A 15,033-nucleotide genomic window follows, 5' to 3' on the forward strand; every position below is an offset into this window, starting at 1 on the left:
TTTTCCCTATATGCATCACCTTGCACTTATCCACATTAAATTTCATCTGCCATTTGGATGCCCAATTTTCCAGTCTCACAAGGTCTTCCTGCAATTTATCACAATCTGCTTGTGATTTAACTACTCTGAACAATTTTGTGTCATCTGCAAATCTGATTATCTCACTCGTCGTATTTCTTTCCAGATCATTTATAAATATATTGAAAAGTAAGGGTCCCAATACAGATTTCTGAGGCACTCCACTGTCCACTCCCTTCCACTGAGAAAATTGTCCATTTAATCCTACTCTCTGTTTCCTGTCTTTTAGCCAGTTTGCAATCCACGAAAGGACATCGCCACCTATCCCATGACTTTTTACTTTTCCTAGAAGCCTCTCATGAGGAACTTTGTCAAACGCCTTCTGAAAATCCAAGTATACTACATCTACCGGTTCACCTTTATCCACATGTTTATTAACTCCTTCAAAAAAGTGAAGCAGATTTGTGAGGCAAGACTTGCCCTGGGTAAAGCCATGCTGACTTTGTTCCATTAAACCATGTCTTTCTATATGTTCTGTGATTTTGATGTTTAGAACACTTTCCACTATTTTTCCTGGCACTGAAGTCAGGCTAACCGGTCTGTAGTTTCCCGGATCGCCCCTGGAGCCTTTTTTAAATATTGGGGTTACATTTGCTATCCTCCAGTCTTCATGTACAATGGATGATTTTAATGATAGGTTACAAATGTTTACTAATAGGTCTGAAATTTCATTTTTTAGTTCCTTCAGAACTCTGGGGTGTATACCATCCGGTCCAGGTGATTTACTACTCTTCAGTTTGTCAATCAAGCCTAGCACATCTTCTAGGTTCACCGTGATTTGATTCAGTCCATCTGAATCATTACCCATGAAAACCTTCTCCATTACGGGTACCTCCCCAACATCCTCTTCAGTAAACACCGAAGCAAAGAAATCATTTAATCTTTCCGCGATGGCCTTATCTTCTCTAAGTGCCCCTTTAACTCCTCGATCATCTAACGGTCCAACTGACTCCCTCACAGGCTTTCTGCTTTGGATATATTTAAAAAGGTTTTTACTGTGAGTTTTTGCCTCTACAGCCAACTTCTTTTCAAATTCTCTCTTAGCCTGTCTTATCAATGTTTTACATTTAACTTGCCAACGTTTATGCTTTATCCTATTTTCTTCTGTTGGATCCTTCTTCCAATTTTTGAATGAAGATCTTTTGGCTAAAATAGCTTCTTTCACCTCCCCTTTTAACCATGCCGGTAATCGTTTTGCCTTCTTTCCACCTTTCTTAATGTGTGGAATACATCTGGACTGTGGTTCTAGAATGGTATTTTTTAACAATGACCACGCCTCTTGGACATTTTTTACTTTTGTAGCTGCTCCTTTCAGTTTTTTTCTAACATACCGGGGTAACTTTAGGGCAAGTATTTTTCTGACTAGACAAACTTGGCTAACTTCAGCCCTGTACTGGTGAATATAAGTTTCCATCAATGCCTCTTTTTTTTTTCTTTTTTTTTTTTTTTTTTAGCTTTTAAACCCAAAAAAGTAGAGATCAGATCATAAATGTTCAAAACAGCATGAACTGTTACATGTAATACAGTTTGGCTAATTGATACAGTTATAGTTAGGCTACTGAAATGGAAAAAGAATCCCAGTATGTGCTCCAGATTCTAACATACAACAATAATTTATGTTGCAATGAATATGTAAGTTTGAGCTATTTACACCACTATATAAGCAAAGGAAGTAGCTATAGTAAAGTGTGCCGCCAGTACCATTTAATCGCACAACGTTTTCTGCATTTTATTGAGGTTTTGTCCATCCAGCATCCCTAGTAGACATATCTTTGCTGATCGTTGGGCCCCTTGGCTAGGAGTTTGGAAATTTCTGTGTGCACCTCTTTTCAGAAGATTTGTGTATATGCAGGACCCCCATATATGTAGATATGTGCCAGTCTGGCCACAACCGCCCCAACCACAAGGTTGACTAGATTTGAGAGAAGCTGGCATAGAATAGCGAGGACCTCTACGTTCGGTGAAGTAATTTATACAGTAGTTCAACCCTGCACCTACAAAATGATATTTTAGCAGTTTTCTTCCAGATTAACTTCCTTGTTATCCAATCCAACCCTAGATCAAGATCTGAATTCCATTTATCCATTAATGGAAGTGGAGTTTCTCCTTTAGCCCTTAGTATTTTTTTTAAAAGAAACAGCATAATCACTGACAAGTCAGCTGCAAAGCATTGATGAGGAAGGCAAAGAGAGAATTTGAAAAGAAGCTTTCCGTGGAAGCAAAAACTCATGATAAAAACTTTTTTCAGGTACATTCGAAGTAAAAAGTCTGAGGGAGTCAGTTGGACCATTAGATGATCAAGGGGTAAAAGGGGCGCTTAGGAGAGATCACATGATGCTGTAAAGGAAGCTGGACATTGTAGCTCGGCTCTCTCTGGACCCCCTACCATCCGCCTCACACCTCTTGAATCTGTATAAGTGGAAGATCGAGTACTGCATATTACCTTCGGGAGACTGGTGCTGAGTAAATCTGTGATGTTTCACTGGGACATGACGAGCAGACTCAAAGAAAGAACGGGAAAAAGTGAGAGCTAAGCTGGCAGATTCCAAGATGGCCGACAGCAGCGTGAAGGCAGAGACAGATGCAGCCAGTTTTAAAGTGCTGTTTAAGGTGGTGATGGGTGCCGTTGAAAAGATAATTGATGTAAGGCTGGATTCAAAATTTGCTGACATTTTTGAGAAATTTTATCCTCTGTCTGGGGCTTTAGACTCCGCTGCCAGATGTGGTTAGTGCAGTTAGTGTAGCTGTGTTTAAAAAAGGATTGGATAAGTTCTTGGAGGAGAAGTCCATTACCTGCTATTAAGTTCACTTAGAGAATAGACACTGCCATTAGCAATGGTAACATGGAATAGACTTAGTTTTTGGGTACTTGCCAGGTTCTTATGGCCTGGATTGGCCACTGTTGGAAACAGGATGCTGGGCTTGATGGACCCTTGATCTAACCCAGTAAGGCATTTTCTTATGTTCATATGTTCTTATGCTTAACCAAGATGGAGCAGCATGTCTCCAACCTTGAAGATGGCACCCAGGACAGCAGCAAAACTGAATAAGGTTAGGGAGAAACTTGTGGCTATGGAAGATAAACTTGAGGACCTTGAAAATCGGTCCTGACGCAATAATTTACGGTTTGTGAGGTTTCTTGAGACGATCTCAGATGCTGAGTTGAGGGGGTTTTGGAATCATGACTCCCAACAACGCTACAGTTACCAGAAATGATTGGCCTCATCCAAATTGAGAGGGCACACCATATGGGGCTGAGACAGGAGGACCACGAACGGCTGCGGGTGGTCAATGCCTGTTTTTTGAACTTTCAACACAAAACTGCAATACTGCAAGCGGTTTGCAAAGGCATACAGCCTGCTGTGGGGGAGCACAAAGCTTATATTCAAGACTATTCTGTAAAATTGGTGGGCTTCGCAGAGCATTTCCACCTACCTTTAGTGCCTTAGTTCAAGAAAGATTCGTTTCCTGCTACATTATCTGGCTAAGTTGCGGATTAATCATGCTGCGATCACCACTGTATATGACACCACTGAGTGTTCACAGAGTTTTCTTTGATTGCTGAAAGGTGACTGAGTTCTCAAACTTGGATTCAGTGAGTTCCTTGTTCATTCTGCTGAGAGTTTGCAGTTTCTCTCTTCTGGTTCTTCGTGGTGAATGAGATTGGATTCATTTTCTCTGCTGACTCTGAGTTTTTCTGGACTTTAAATAGCCATGTGGGATTTACTGGGGACTGGGCCTTATAGAGTTCATCTGGGTCCCTTGGGATTTATTGGCAACGCCAAAGCGATTGATGTTCTCCGACAACTTGGCTATGTGGTGCTTTGTCTTGGGATTATGTGGAACATATTACTGTAGATGACACCTTATAATGTTTGAAGAGCATAATGGGACAGAAATGGGATCCATTGACTGCTACTTCTTTATGTTGGACAATTGCATAGCCGATGTTCTATTATATTTAGCTTTGAGGGGCTGAACGTACTGCCTTTTTATTTTATTCCTGATCTTCTCTCTATAATAGTTTTCCTTTTCCTCTTTTATGGGCCATTTTATTGGAAGCACTGGTGCTAGATGGGGCGGGGGTGAGGGGTGTCCTATAGCATTATATGCGTGATCTCTCTTTTCAGAGTGATGCTCATGGGAATGTAGGGGAGGGACAGAGGTGGGTTCAGGGGTTGGTGGGAGCCATGTTGCAGGAAACACATTTAAATGATGCTGAACATGGCAAGTTGAGTAGATGGTGGGTGGGAGATGTTTATTGGGCCTCTTCCAGCACAAATAAAGCAGGTGTGGTAATTTTGATACATAAAGCTTTACCTTTCCAGTGCAAGGGTACAATTGCAGATCCCAATGGTCAATATGTGTTTATACGGGATTACCTGACGGGGAAGCCTGTTACCCTTTGTAATGTGTATGCACCTAATCTTTATGTTCATGGGTTCATTAAGTCACTTTTGCAGTATATCAGGGATTTTTCTTTGGGTCCCTGATTTTAGGGGGAGATATGAATATGGTATATGGTCTGGTGATGGATAGATCTCATCCTGGACTCACAGACAAGATGATCTATCATAAGGGGGTTCCACTTATTTGCAAAGAATTGGACCTGACTGAAGCATGACACACCCTGCACCCCACAGAACGAGATTTCACACATGTATCATGTGCACATGCCTCTCAATCTCAGACTATTGGTTAACATCTGTTTCCCTTTTCTCTAAAGTGTCATGATGCAGTAATTGGGGCTTTTGAAGTCTCAGATCATGCTTTAATTTGGGTGGATATATGTTGGAGCAATACTTGGAAAGCCTGTGGTTAGTGGTGCTTTTCAGCCTAGCGTGGGCAGTCTCCGGACCGTGAGGGAGCGGCACACAGTGGCTCCTGCCGCTCTGGGAGGTCTGGGCTTCAGAGCGGCCTCTGGGCTGCGAGCAGGATCATAACAGTAAAGAGTCACTGCCGCTTTATAGGAGAAGCTAGTCCTCTAACATTAAAGGAGATTGTATTTGCCTGTGGCGTGGACATTATATAAGTTTACAACAGCTGCCTGCTCCATTTTTCCTTTTAACCTCAACCATTCAAAACCTGTAAACGCTCAACTGACTAAACCATGTAAAAAGACAATTATTTGTTATGACTGTGGGCCGCAGCCGACCCAACTCACGTCATGTGCGGCCCTGCTCTCTTCTCTGGGCGAACTCGCGGCTGTGGCTAGCCGCCGCATGCTGTCTGCCTCCCGAGACGTCTCATGGTGGCTGGGACACCGCTGACCTGCATGCTTCCACCAGGCCTTCCTAGGCGTGCCCATGCACCACGGAGCCTCTCTTTGAAGACACTGGCGGGAACCTCAGGGGCGTCCCCGAGTGATGACATCACAAGCTGGGGTTTATAAGCACCTCCCTGGCCCTACGCCAATTGACTTGGCAATGAGTTCCTTTGCTACTGATGCTTGTTCCTGTCTCCTTGGATGTCGGTGTCGGACCCGGATCTCTACCTGCTGTTCTGGACTCTGGCTTGGGTACCCGCTCCTCGGGGGCCCTTCGTGCGCTTTCTGGTGAGAGACTTGTCTCCAGACATCCCCGTTCCTCGGGGTGGTCCCTGTGCCTCTCCAGAGGTCCTACCTGCTGGCCTCCCCACTCCTCGGGGTTGCCTTGAGAAATGCCTTGCACCAGCGACTTGCCTCGCATTTCCCCGCTCCTTGGGGCAGTGCCTACGTCTCTACATCAGCGAGTTGCTCCACTGATTCCCACTCCTCGGGGCAGTGCCTACGTCTCTCTACATCAGCGACTTGCCTCGCACTTCCCCGCTCCTTGGGGCAGTGCCTACGTCTCTCCACATCAGCGACTTTCTTCGCATTTCCCCACTCCTCGGGGCAGTGTGTACGTCTCTCTACATCAGCGACTTGCCTCGCATTTCCCCGCTCCTCGGGGCAGTGCCTACGTCTCTCTACATTAGCGACTTGCCTCGTATTTCCCCGCTCCTCGGGGCAGTGCCTACGTCTCTCTACATCAGCGACTTGCTCCACTGATTCCCGCTCCTCGGGGCAGTGCCTACGTCTCTACATCAGCGACTTGCCTCGCATTTCCCCGCTCCTCGGGGCAGTGCCTACGTCTCTCTACATCAGCGAGTTGCTCCACTGATTCCCGCTCTTCGGGGCAGTGCCTACGTCTCTCCACATCAGCGACTTGCCTCGCATTTCCCCGCTCCTCGGGGCAGTGCCTACGTCTCTCCACATCAGCGACTTGCCTCGCATTTCCCCGCTCCTCGGGGCAGTGCCTACGTCTCTCCACATCAGCGACTTGCCTCACATTTCCCCACTCCTCGGGGCAGTGCCTACGTCTCTCTACATCAGCGACTTGCCTCGCATTTCCCCGCTCCTCGGGGCAGTGCCTACGTCTCTCTACATCAGCGACTTGCTCCACTGATTCCCGCTCCTCGGGGCAGTGCCTACGTCTCTACATCAGCGACTTGCCTCGCATTTCCCCGCTCCTCGGGGCAGTGCCTACGTCTCTCTACATCAGCGAGTTGCTCCACTGATTCCCGCTCTTCGGGGCAGTGCCTACGTATCTATACAAGTGACTTACTCCAGCTCTCCCTCACCGCGGGGTAGCCAATGTCACTACAGCCAAGACTGACTCTGCGCTTCCCCACTCCTCGGGGCAGCCCCTTCGTCATCGTACCAGAGACTCTGATCACTACGCGGTCCCGCCCCGCGGGACAGTCTCTGCAACTCGCCTACAGGAGACCCTGTCCTTGTGCTCTCCGCTTCTTGGGGTCTGCCTCATGGCACAGCTCTGGGCTTGTCTGCGATCACGTGGTAGTGACGCAAGACGTTCTCTCTACTGCATTACTACCTTGTTCCCTGCTCCCGCTGACCTCGTCTCTTGACTGTGTGGGGCTCCAGCCCTCAGGCTGTAACAACCATCACTTCAGGCCAAGGGTCCACAAATCCTAACATTATTAAGGTGGAAATGGGGGAAATCCACTGTTTGTCCTTGTATAACCCTTTTTCGGGAATATATCTGATTCGAAAGGGCCATAAAAGACTTTGTTAAACTGGGCTAGCTCCTTTGTCATTTCCCCAATTCTGTCTCCAAGGGGTGGATTCTTTTCTGTGGGGGGATAGCTGTCTCAGATAGTAGTGATCTCCCATGTGTGTTATTACCATAGCTCTTTGGGACAGGTACTCTTACAAACCAGGCTGGACTGTCTGGATGGGTGTTCAAATTAAAGTTTACTGTGATTGATTTCAAAAGAATAAATAGTTGCAATAAATAGTGTCCAAGTATATCCAGGGTCCTCAGATTTACAGGTGTCAGGTTTTAAAGAATCTCTGCATCTGTGTATGTGTCTCTCCAGGCAGGGGCTTGAAACTAGCTTAGCCTCCATGGAATGGGAGAAGTGTCTCACGTACCACAGTACCTGAGGTCTACAAAGAATCCCGCACTCCTCCAGTCTGGCAGGGGTGGAAACTCCGTTGGGGCTCTCCAGATATCCTTCTCCTCTCTCTCTTTGACTCCTCTTCAAAAGATAACTTTAGGCTTCTGAAAGGAAAGACCAAATACTGAAAGCAGTCCTTACAGCTTCCAGCTCTGGGCAAGGAAGGATGACAGAAAGCTACTTCCTTGTCTCTACAATAGGAACATCTCAAACTGGTAAAAATCTCTCTTCCTTCATTGGTCACTGTAACCTCCTTTTGAGCTAGGCAACGAGGTACACAGTTCCCTCTTGACCACCCTGAGCAGAACAGTATTTTCATCTTGTGATGCAGGAAGTGCATATCACCTTGGGGTAGGCAGGAAGCCCATCTATAATTGTACATTTCATACAGGAGCGACTTCAGGTGAAGCATCCCTTAAGGTCTCCTGCTGTGTCCTGGGACCTTAACGTGGTTTTAGCTCAGCTGATGAAATCTCCTTTTGAGCCGCTGTGCCCCTGTGACCTGGAAGGTTGTGTTTTTGGTGGTGGTCACCTCAGCATGCAGGTCAGTGAGTTCCAGGCCTAAGTGACTAATCCACCTTACACTGAGTTTTTTCATGACAGGGTGGTCTTGCGCACGCACCTAAATTCCTGCCTAAGGTGGTGTCAGATTTCCATCTTACCCAGTCCATCATCCTGCCAACATTTTTTCTCAGGCCCCATTTGCGCCAAGGCAGAAAAGCTCTGCACAGTTTGGACTGCAAGAGAGCTTTAGCCTTCTATCTGGAATGGAGAGAAGCCCATAGGCCACCCAGTTTTTTTTTGTTTATTTTCACCAGGACTGCTGTTGCCAAGTAGACACTTTCCAATTCGCTAGCAGACTGCATCTCTTCCTGTTATGGCCAGACTGGATTGCATTTTGGGAGTCATGTAAAGGCTCGCTCTGTTTGAGCCATGGCAGAGTGCTGCCTTAAGGAGGACTGGGTTAGAAACTTGAACCAGGCGGCTTAAGGTAGAATGAGGGAGCTGTTGGTACATTCCGACACACACCCTCCCCCTCTGTACACCCCGACTCTGTCTCAAATGGCTCCCCCCTCTGGCTGTATTGACCCCGATGCACATGAGTTGTCTCCATAAGATTGCAAAATGGGGATAATCTCAACCCAGGACTACTAGGTATGGAAGCTCGGGGAGGACAGCCGCTTCTAACACAGCTTGTCTTGCAGCGGTTGTCAAGAAGACGTGGAAAGTTGATCATTGCTGTTCATCCCCATGTATACAGGTCAGTGTCTCCATTTCCTTATAGTTAACGTATCCTTGACATAGTAAGTCCTGGCGAATGAGTGTTTTGCTACAGCCGGAATCTACCAAGGCCTTCCAGTTCCACCTGGATTATAAAGTCCTAAAGTTGTGCATGCAGAACACCCACAAAACTGCAGCTTTTGGATTTTGGGATTTTTTTCCCATGTGTCATTAACATTCTGGGGCTCTGCCTCCATTCTTTGCTCCTTCTCCTGTTGTTCCACTAACTTGCATTCACATACCAAGTCATCAAGCCAAGGACGTTCTTCCTTTGTATGACCTTCAGTTTTACAGAAAGAACACTCCCTTGGGGCCTATCTTCTTTCTGCCTTATCAGATTCACTTAAATTCTCTACAGTTACTGGCTGCCTATATGGACAGTGATCTGCAAGGCATGTTTCTGGGTTGTTCCCGTCTCTCTGGATTCCCTTTTTTTATCGAGTTACGGTTTGTCAGAGCATTGTTATCTTGTATGTGTACTTCTTCCTTGGGCGTTGACTGGGTCACCAATTTAACGTCCATAGACCTACTTCAGCCACATAGACAGTTCTTTGCCTTGGGTCCTTTCTATGCACATTTAAAATATGTGGACATGATTGGCACCTGAAAGGTGGGTATGGAGGCCATGCCACCTTCCTCGGTGGATTGTTGCTGAAGTCCTCTATTTGTCCAGTGCCAGGGAATGGTTATGGATTGCCTCTAAGCCCCTTGTGCCAGTGGGCATTGACTGTGCCTGGTGGAAGGCTTCTGCCACTTCGAGGGCTCTCTCCACGATGAGCCTGATGTTCTGGCAGACCCAGTTCTGCATGGGCCAATCTAAACCATTGAGAAACTGCTTCAAGAGTATCTGATGGGCTTCTTCCAGTTCCAACCTTGCCTCCGGCTGGAGCCACTTCTAACTGGCATATTTCAATTGATGAACAAGGTTTCTGGGGCTCTCTCTTGGCTGTAGGGCCACTTGCTGGAACTGCTGGTAATGTTCTGGGAGGTATCCCGCTCTGTGTAGTATAGTGGCCTTGATATCCTCATAGTAAGCCCTCCCATCTGGATTAGCTGCTTGGAAAGTCACTTGACTCCTGCTGGTGAGCAAATTCGCCAAGTAAGTTGTCCATCTGGTCTCCAGCCATGCCGACAGGCAGGCAGTCCTTTCAAAGATTTTTTGGAATGAATTGTGGGTCCTCTTCTGCCTCCATCTTAAACAGGTTATATGAAGGTGAGAGTGCCTGAGGTATTCTGGACAGAGCTGATTACAGGGCATCAGCTAACTGAGTTAAGACCTCGCTTTGTTGAGTTAATTGGTCTTGCAGCCACTGCTGTCTGTTTGTGTTTGCAGAGCATTCTGTAGTTCATGCTGATCTGAGGCCAGGACCTGGATTACGTGCTCCATTTTATCTCCCTTTGGGGCCAGCTCCCAAATGAATAACTCACACGAGGTGGAGAAACAAAAGCACCTGCTGGCCTGTCTGGCCCTAACTTACTACTTGACCCCTGATTGTCCAGCTGAGGATGGCCCCCTTGGCCTGCTGTAGACTGGGTTAGAAACCTGATCTGCAAGGTAGAATGAGGGAGTTGTTGGTAGACTCCATCACAAGCCGTTAAGTGAGCCGGGTAAGATTTATTCAGCTAACTTACATGGAATATTCAGCAGCACAATTGTTCCCCTGAATATCTGCATAAAAGTCGCTAGTTAACTGGATAACTCTTATTCTTCTAACTTATCCGGTTAGCTTAAGCAGGTAAATCCGAATATCAGCATTTATCCAGCTAAGTTAACCAGATAAATTGCTCCTCCCCCAAATGCCTATTTCCCGTCCATCACTTAGCCAGATGTCCTTACTTATCTGCTAAAGGTGCTGAATATCTGCCTTTTAACTATTGACCTTCTAGTGAAACTAGACTTCCAGAGGTTATGTGCTCCCATTGTCAGAGTGTCTGAAATCCCTAGGACCCCCTCCCTTTCTGTTTAGGTGCTCAGTGTCTGATCTCCCTAGGTCTCTTTGGCTTTCTTTCTCTATCAGGGAAGGGGAGGGTGTAGGCTGCTCATATTAGCATAGTGTCTGATCTCCCAAAGACTGTTTCTTTTGAAGGGGACCATGTCTGATCTCTTTTCTCTTGCTATGTGCAGGGTATCTTCAGAGATTCGCTACAAGAAGCAGCCCTGGAACCTAGTGAAGGCGCTGATTGAGAAAAACACATGGAGTGGCATTGAGGATTACTTCCACCACCTAGGTATGGCATATACTGGGCAGGGGGAGGGAAAGCAGGACAGCTGGACATTTACTACCTCAAGATGGCCTACACATGGAGAAGGCTTGGGGACACCAATACTTCTACCACCTCGGTATGACCCTACACGGGGAGTAGGGAATTACCAGTACTGCCTTGACCTTGCTATAGCTTACGTGTTGTAGAGGGGGAGCACAGTGAACCTTCTGCCACCTCAGTAAGGCCTGCATGTGACGTCAGAAGGAAGGCAACACCAGGACCTCCTATCACTCTGCATGGCCTGCACATGGGAAAGTGCAGCACACAAGAGCTTCCGCAGCCATGGCTTGGCACGCATGTCAGGGGAGGAGAGGAGGGAGAGACACTCACCAGAACTCTCACTGCTGTGGCCTGGAGTGCATATCAGGGGAGGGGGAGGAGGAGAGAACAGAAGAACATAAGAACATGCCATACTGGGTCAGACCAAGGGTCCATCAAGCCCAGCATCCTGTTTCCAACAGAGACCAATCCAGGCCATAAGAACCTGGCAAGTACCCAAAAACTAAGTCTATTCCATGTTACCGTTGCTAGTAATAGCAGTGGCTATTTTCTAAGTCAACTTAATTAATAGCAGGTAATGGACTTCTCCTCCAAGAACTTATCCAATCCTTTTTTAAACCCAGCTATACTAACTGCACTAACCACCTCCTCTGGCAACAAATTCCAGAGCTTTATTGTGCGTTGAGTGAAAAAGAATTTTCTCTGATTAGTCTTAAATGTGCTACTTGCTAACTTCATGGAGTGCCCCCTAGTCCTTCTATTATTCGAAAGTGTAAGTAACCGAGTCACATCTACTCGAGGTACAGAGAAGGGCTACCAAAATGATAAAGGGAATGGAACAGCTCCCATATGAGGAAAGACTAAAGAGGTTAGGACTTTTCAGCTTGGAGAAGAGACGACTGAGGGGGGATGTGATAGAGGTGTTTAAAATCATGAGAGGTCTAGAACGGGTAGATGTGAACCGGTTATTTACTCTTTCGGATAGTAGAAAGACTAGGGGACACTCCATGAAGTTAGCATGGGGCACATTTAAAACTAATCGGAGAAAGTTCTTTTTTACTCAACGCACAATTAAACTCTGGAATTTGTTACCAGAGGATGTGGTTCGTGCAGTTAGTATAGCTGTGTTTAAAAAAAGGATTGGATAAGTTCTTGGAGGAGAAGTCCATTACCTGCTATTTATTTATTTATTTATTTTATTTATTGTTTTTGTTATACCGAGTTTCATGATAGGCATCACATCAACCCGGTTTACAAATAACAAGGAGTGTAAAGCATAACGTAACGTAAAAAACAATATTTTCAATAAGAACCTTGAACTTTAAATACAGTGAATCAGAAAAAGGGAGAGGGAAAGTTACAAAAAACAAGGAAAATAAACTTGGGATGGAAGGGGAGAAATTGAACAGCACAATATTTACATTTCAGCCTATTGATACATTAGAATAGCAAGTGAAAAAATAAGACTATGAAACGGTACATAGGTAATCAAATGAATAAATATGACAGTTGTGAATGGTAATAGTATGATAAATATTCAGCAGGAATTAGTGAGAGAGGGTTTGAGGTTGGTTGATTCGTGTTTACATTCCATTATTGCATACGAGTTAGTGCTAGTGAGAGGAGGTTTTATTCAAGGCTTGGAAATGCTTTTTTGAAAAGCCAAGTTTTTAGTCTTTTCCTAAATGTTAAAGAGCATGGCTCTTGTCTCAAATCAGGTGGGATCGAGTTCCAGAGAGCTGGACCTGCTGATGAGAAGGCTCTGAGACTCAAGGATTTATGTTGGTAGGTTTTGGCCTTTGGAATTTGGAGTGACTCTTTGTAGTGTTCCCTGATAGGCCTGGCGGAGGTGAATTTTTTAAGTGGTATTTGTAGGTCGAGTTGCGTGTGTTGGTTGATAGTTTTGTAAATGATGTTAATGGTTTTGTACATGATTCTATAGTGGATCGGAAGCCAATGAAGGTTTTTGAGAATAGGTGAAATGTGGTCAATTTTCCTGGAATTTGTAAGGACTCTGGCTGCAGAGTTCTGAACCATTTGTAAAGGTTTGGTGTAAGAAGCTGGGAGGCCTAATAGTAATGAGTTGCAATAATCTAGTTTGGAAAAGATTATTGCTTGCAAGATTGTTCTGAAGTCCTGAGTGTGAAACAGCGGTTTTATTCTTTTCAGGATATGTAATTTGTAGAAGCAATCTTTGGTGGTTTGGTTAATGAATGTTTTGAGGTTGAGACGATTGTCTAGGATGGCTCCTAAGTCTCTTACGTGGGTTGTTTGAAGGAGTGTGGGTGGTTTAGGAAGTGTGTTATTGTTTTCCGGTGATATGAGCAGGAATTCTGTTTTCGAAGCATTGAGTACAAGGTTTAGACTGTTGAGGAGAAGTTTAATTTCTAATAGGCAACTGTCCCAGTATTCCATTGTTTTTGAGATTGATTCTTTTATAGGGATTACGATCTGTACGTCGTCTGCAAAAAGGAAATGTTTCAGGCTTAATTTTGTTAGTAGTTGGCAGAGTGGTAGCAGGTAGACATTGAAAAGGGTGGGTGAAAGTGATGATCCTTGCGGCACTCCTCTATTAGAAGGGTGGTATTGGGATTCTTTATTATGAATTTTGACTCTGTATCCTCTGTTTTCTAGAAATGTTTTGAACCAGTTTAGTGTGGCACCTGTTAAACCAATGTTTGCCAGCTGTTTTAGAAGAAGGGCGTGGTTGACAGTGTCAAAGGCCGCCGAGAAGTCAAGGAGGATTAGAAAATATGCTTGGCCTTTATCAATACCAGAGAGTAGGTAGTCCATGAGTGAAATTAGTAGCGTTTCGGTGCTTGCGGCTTTGCGAAAACCATATTGGTTTGGGGACAGAATACTGTGGTCCTCTAGGTAGTTGGATAGTTGGGTGTTTACCAGTTTTTCCATGATTTTAGCTATAAATGGTAGGTTGGAAATAGGGCGGAAGTTGTTGGGATCACATGCATTTAGATTTGGTTTTTTTTAGCAGTGGCTTGATTGAGGCAGTTTTTAGGTCATCTGGGTAGATGCCATGTGATAAGGAGCAGTTTATAATATCTGCTAGGGTTTTTGCTATTGTGTCCGGGATAAGAAGAAGCATTTTGGTAGGGATTTGATCAAATGGGTGTGATGACGGTTTCATTCTTTTTAATACATTTTGTATCTCTGTGATTGTGATGGGTTCAAAGGCATTAAGCTGGATGTCTTTATTTAGGGGAAGATATGTGTTATCTGGAGACGTAGTGTTTGGAATCAGCTGATTAAGGAGATCCGATATTTTTTTGTTAAAGTGAAGAGCCAATTTGTCTGCTTTAGTCTGGGCTTGTTCGGGTGGTATATCTGGAGTGATAGGTTTAGTGAGGCTGGAAACGAAGGCGAATAGAGCTTTTGAGTCAAAGCTGAGATGATGAACCTTTCGGGCATAGTAGTCTCTTTTGATTTTCAACGTGGTACTTTTGTAAAGATGGAGTGATCGTTTGTAATCAGAGAGTGAGGCTGGTGAAGGGGCTTTGCGCCATTTTCTTTCTTTTTGCCGAAGTAATTGTTTGAGTTTTCATAGTTCATCATTATACCAGGGTTGCTATTAATTAAGTTGACTTAGATAATAACCACCACTATTACTAGCAATGGTAACATGGAATAGACTTAGTGTTTGGGTACTTGCCAGGTTCTTATGGCCTGGATTGGCCACTGTTGGAAACAGAATGCTGGGCTTGATGGACTCTTGATCTGACCCAGTATGGCAATTTCTTATGTTCTTAACAACCAACAAGGACTGAATTACTTACAGGCCGATACAGTACAGTGCGCTCCAGTAGAGCGCACTGTTAACCGGCATTTGGACGCGTGTTTTCGACGCACTAGCTTTACCACTTATTCAGTAAGGGGTAATAGGAAATGGCAGAAATATTAAATGAATACTTCAGCTCTGTGTTCACTAAAGAAGACCCTGGAGAAGGACCATCT

General features: G+C 45.1%; 1 protein-coding gene across 4 annotated transcripts in view; it reads left to right on the forward strand.

The window, feature by feature from the left end:
• Positions 1-15,033, forward strand: part of GRAMD1A (GRAM domain containing 1A) — a 279,381-nt gene that overhangs the window by 230,222 nt on the left and 34,126 nt on the right. For all 4 annotated transcript variants that reach the window (XM_029576479.1, XM_029576480.1, XM_029576481.1 and 1 more), the window contains one exon: positions 10,925-11,028. In XM_029576479.1, coding sequence (XP_029432339.1) covers positions 10,925-11,028 — 104 coding nt within the window. The remainder of the gene's footprint in view (positions 1-10,924; positions 11,029-15,033) is intronic.

This window comes from Rhinatrema bivittatum, chromosome 14 (genome assembly GCF_901001135.1).
Source record: "Rhinatrema bivittatum chromosome 14, aRhiBiv1.1, whole genome shotgun sequence".
Classification (NCBI taxonomy): Eukaryota; Metazoa; Chordata; class Amphibia; order Gymnophiona; family Rhinatrematidae; genus Rhinatrema; species Rhinatrema bivittatum.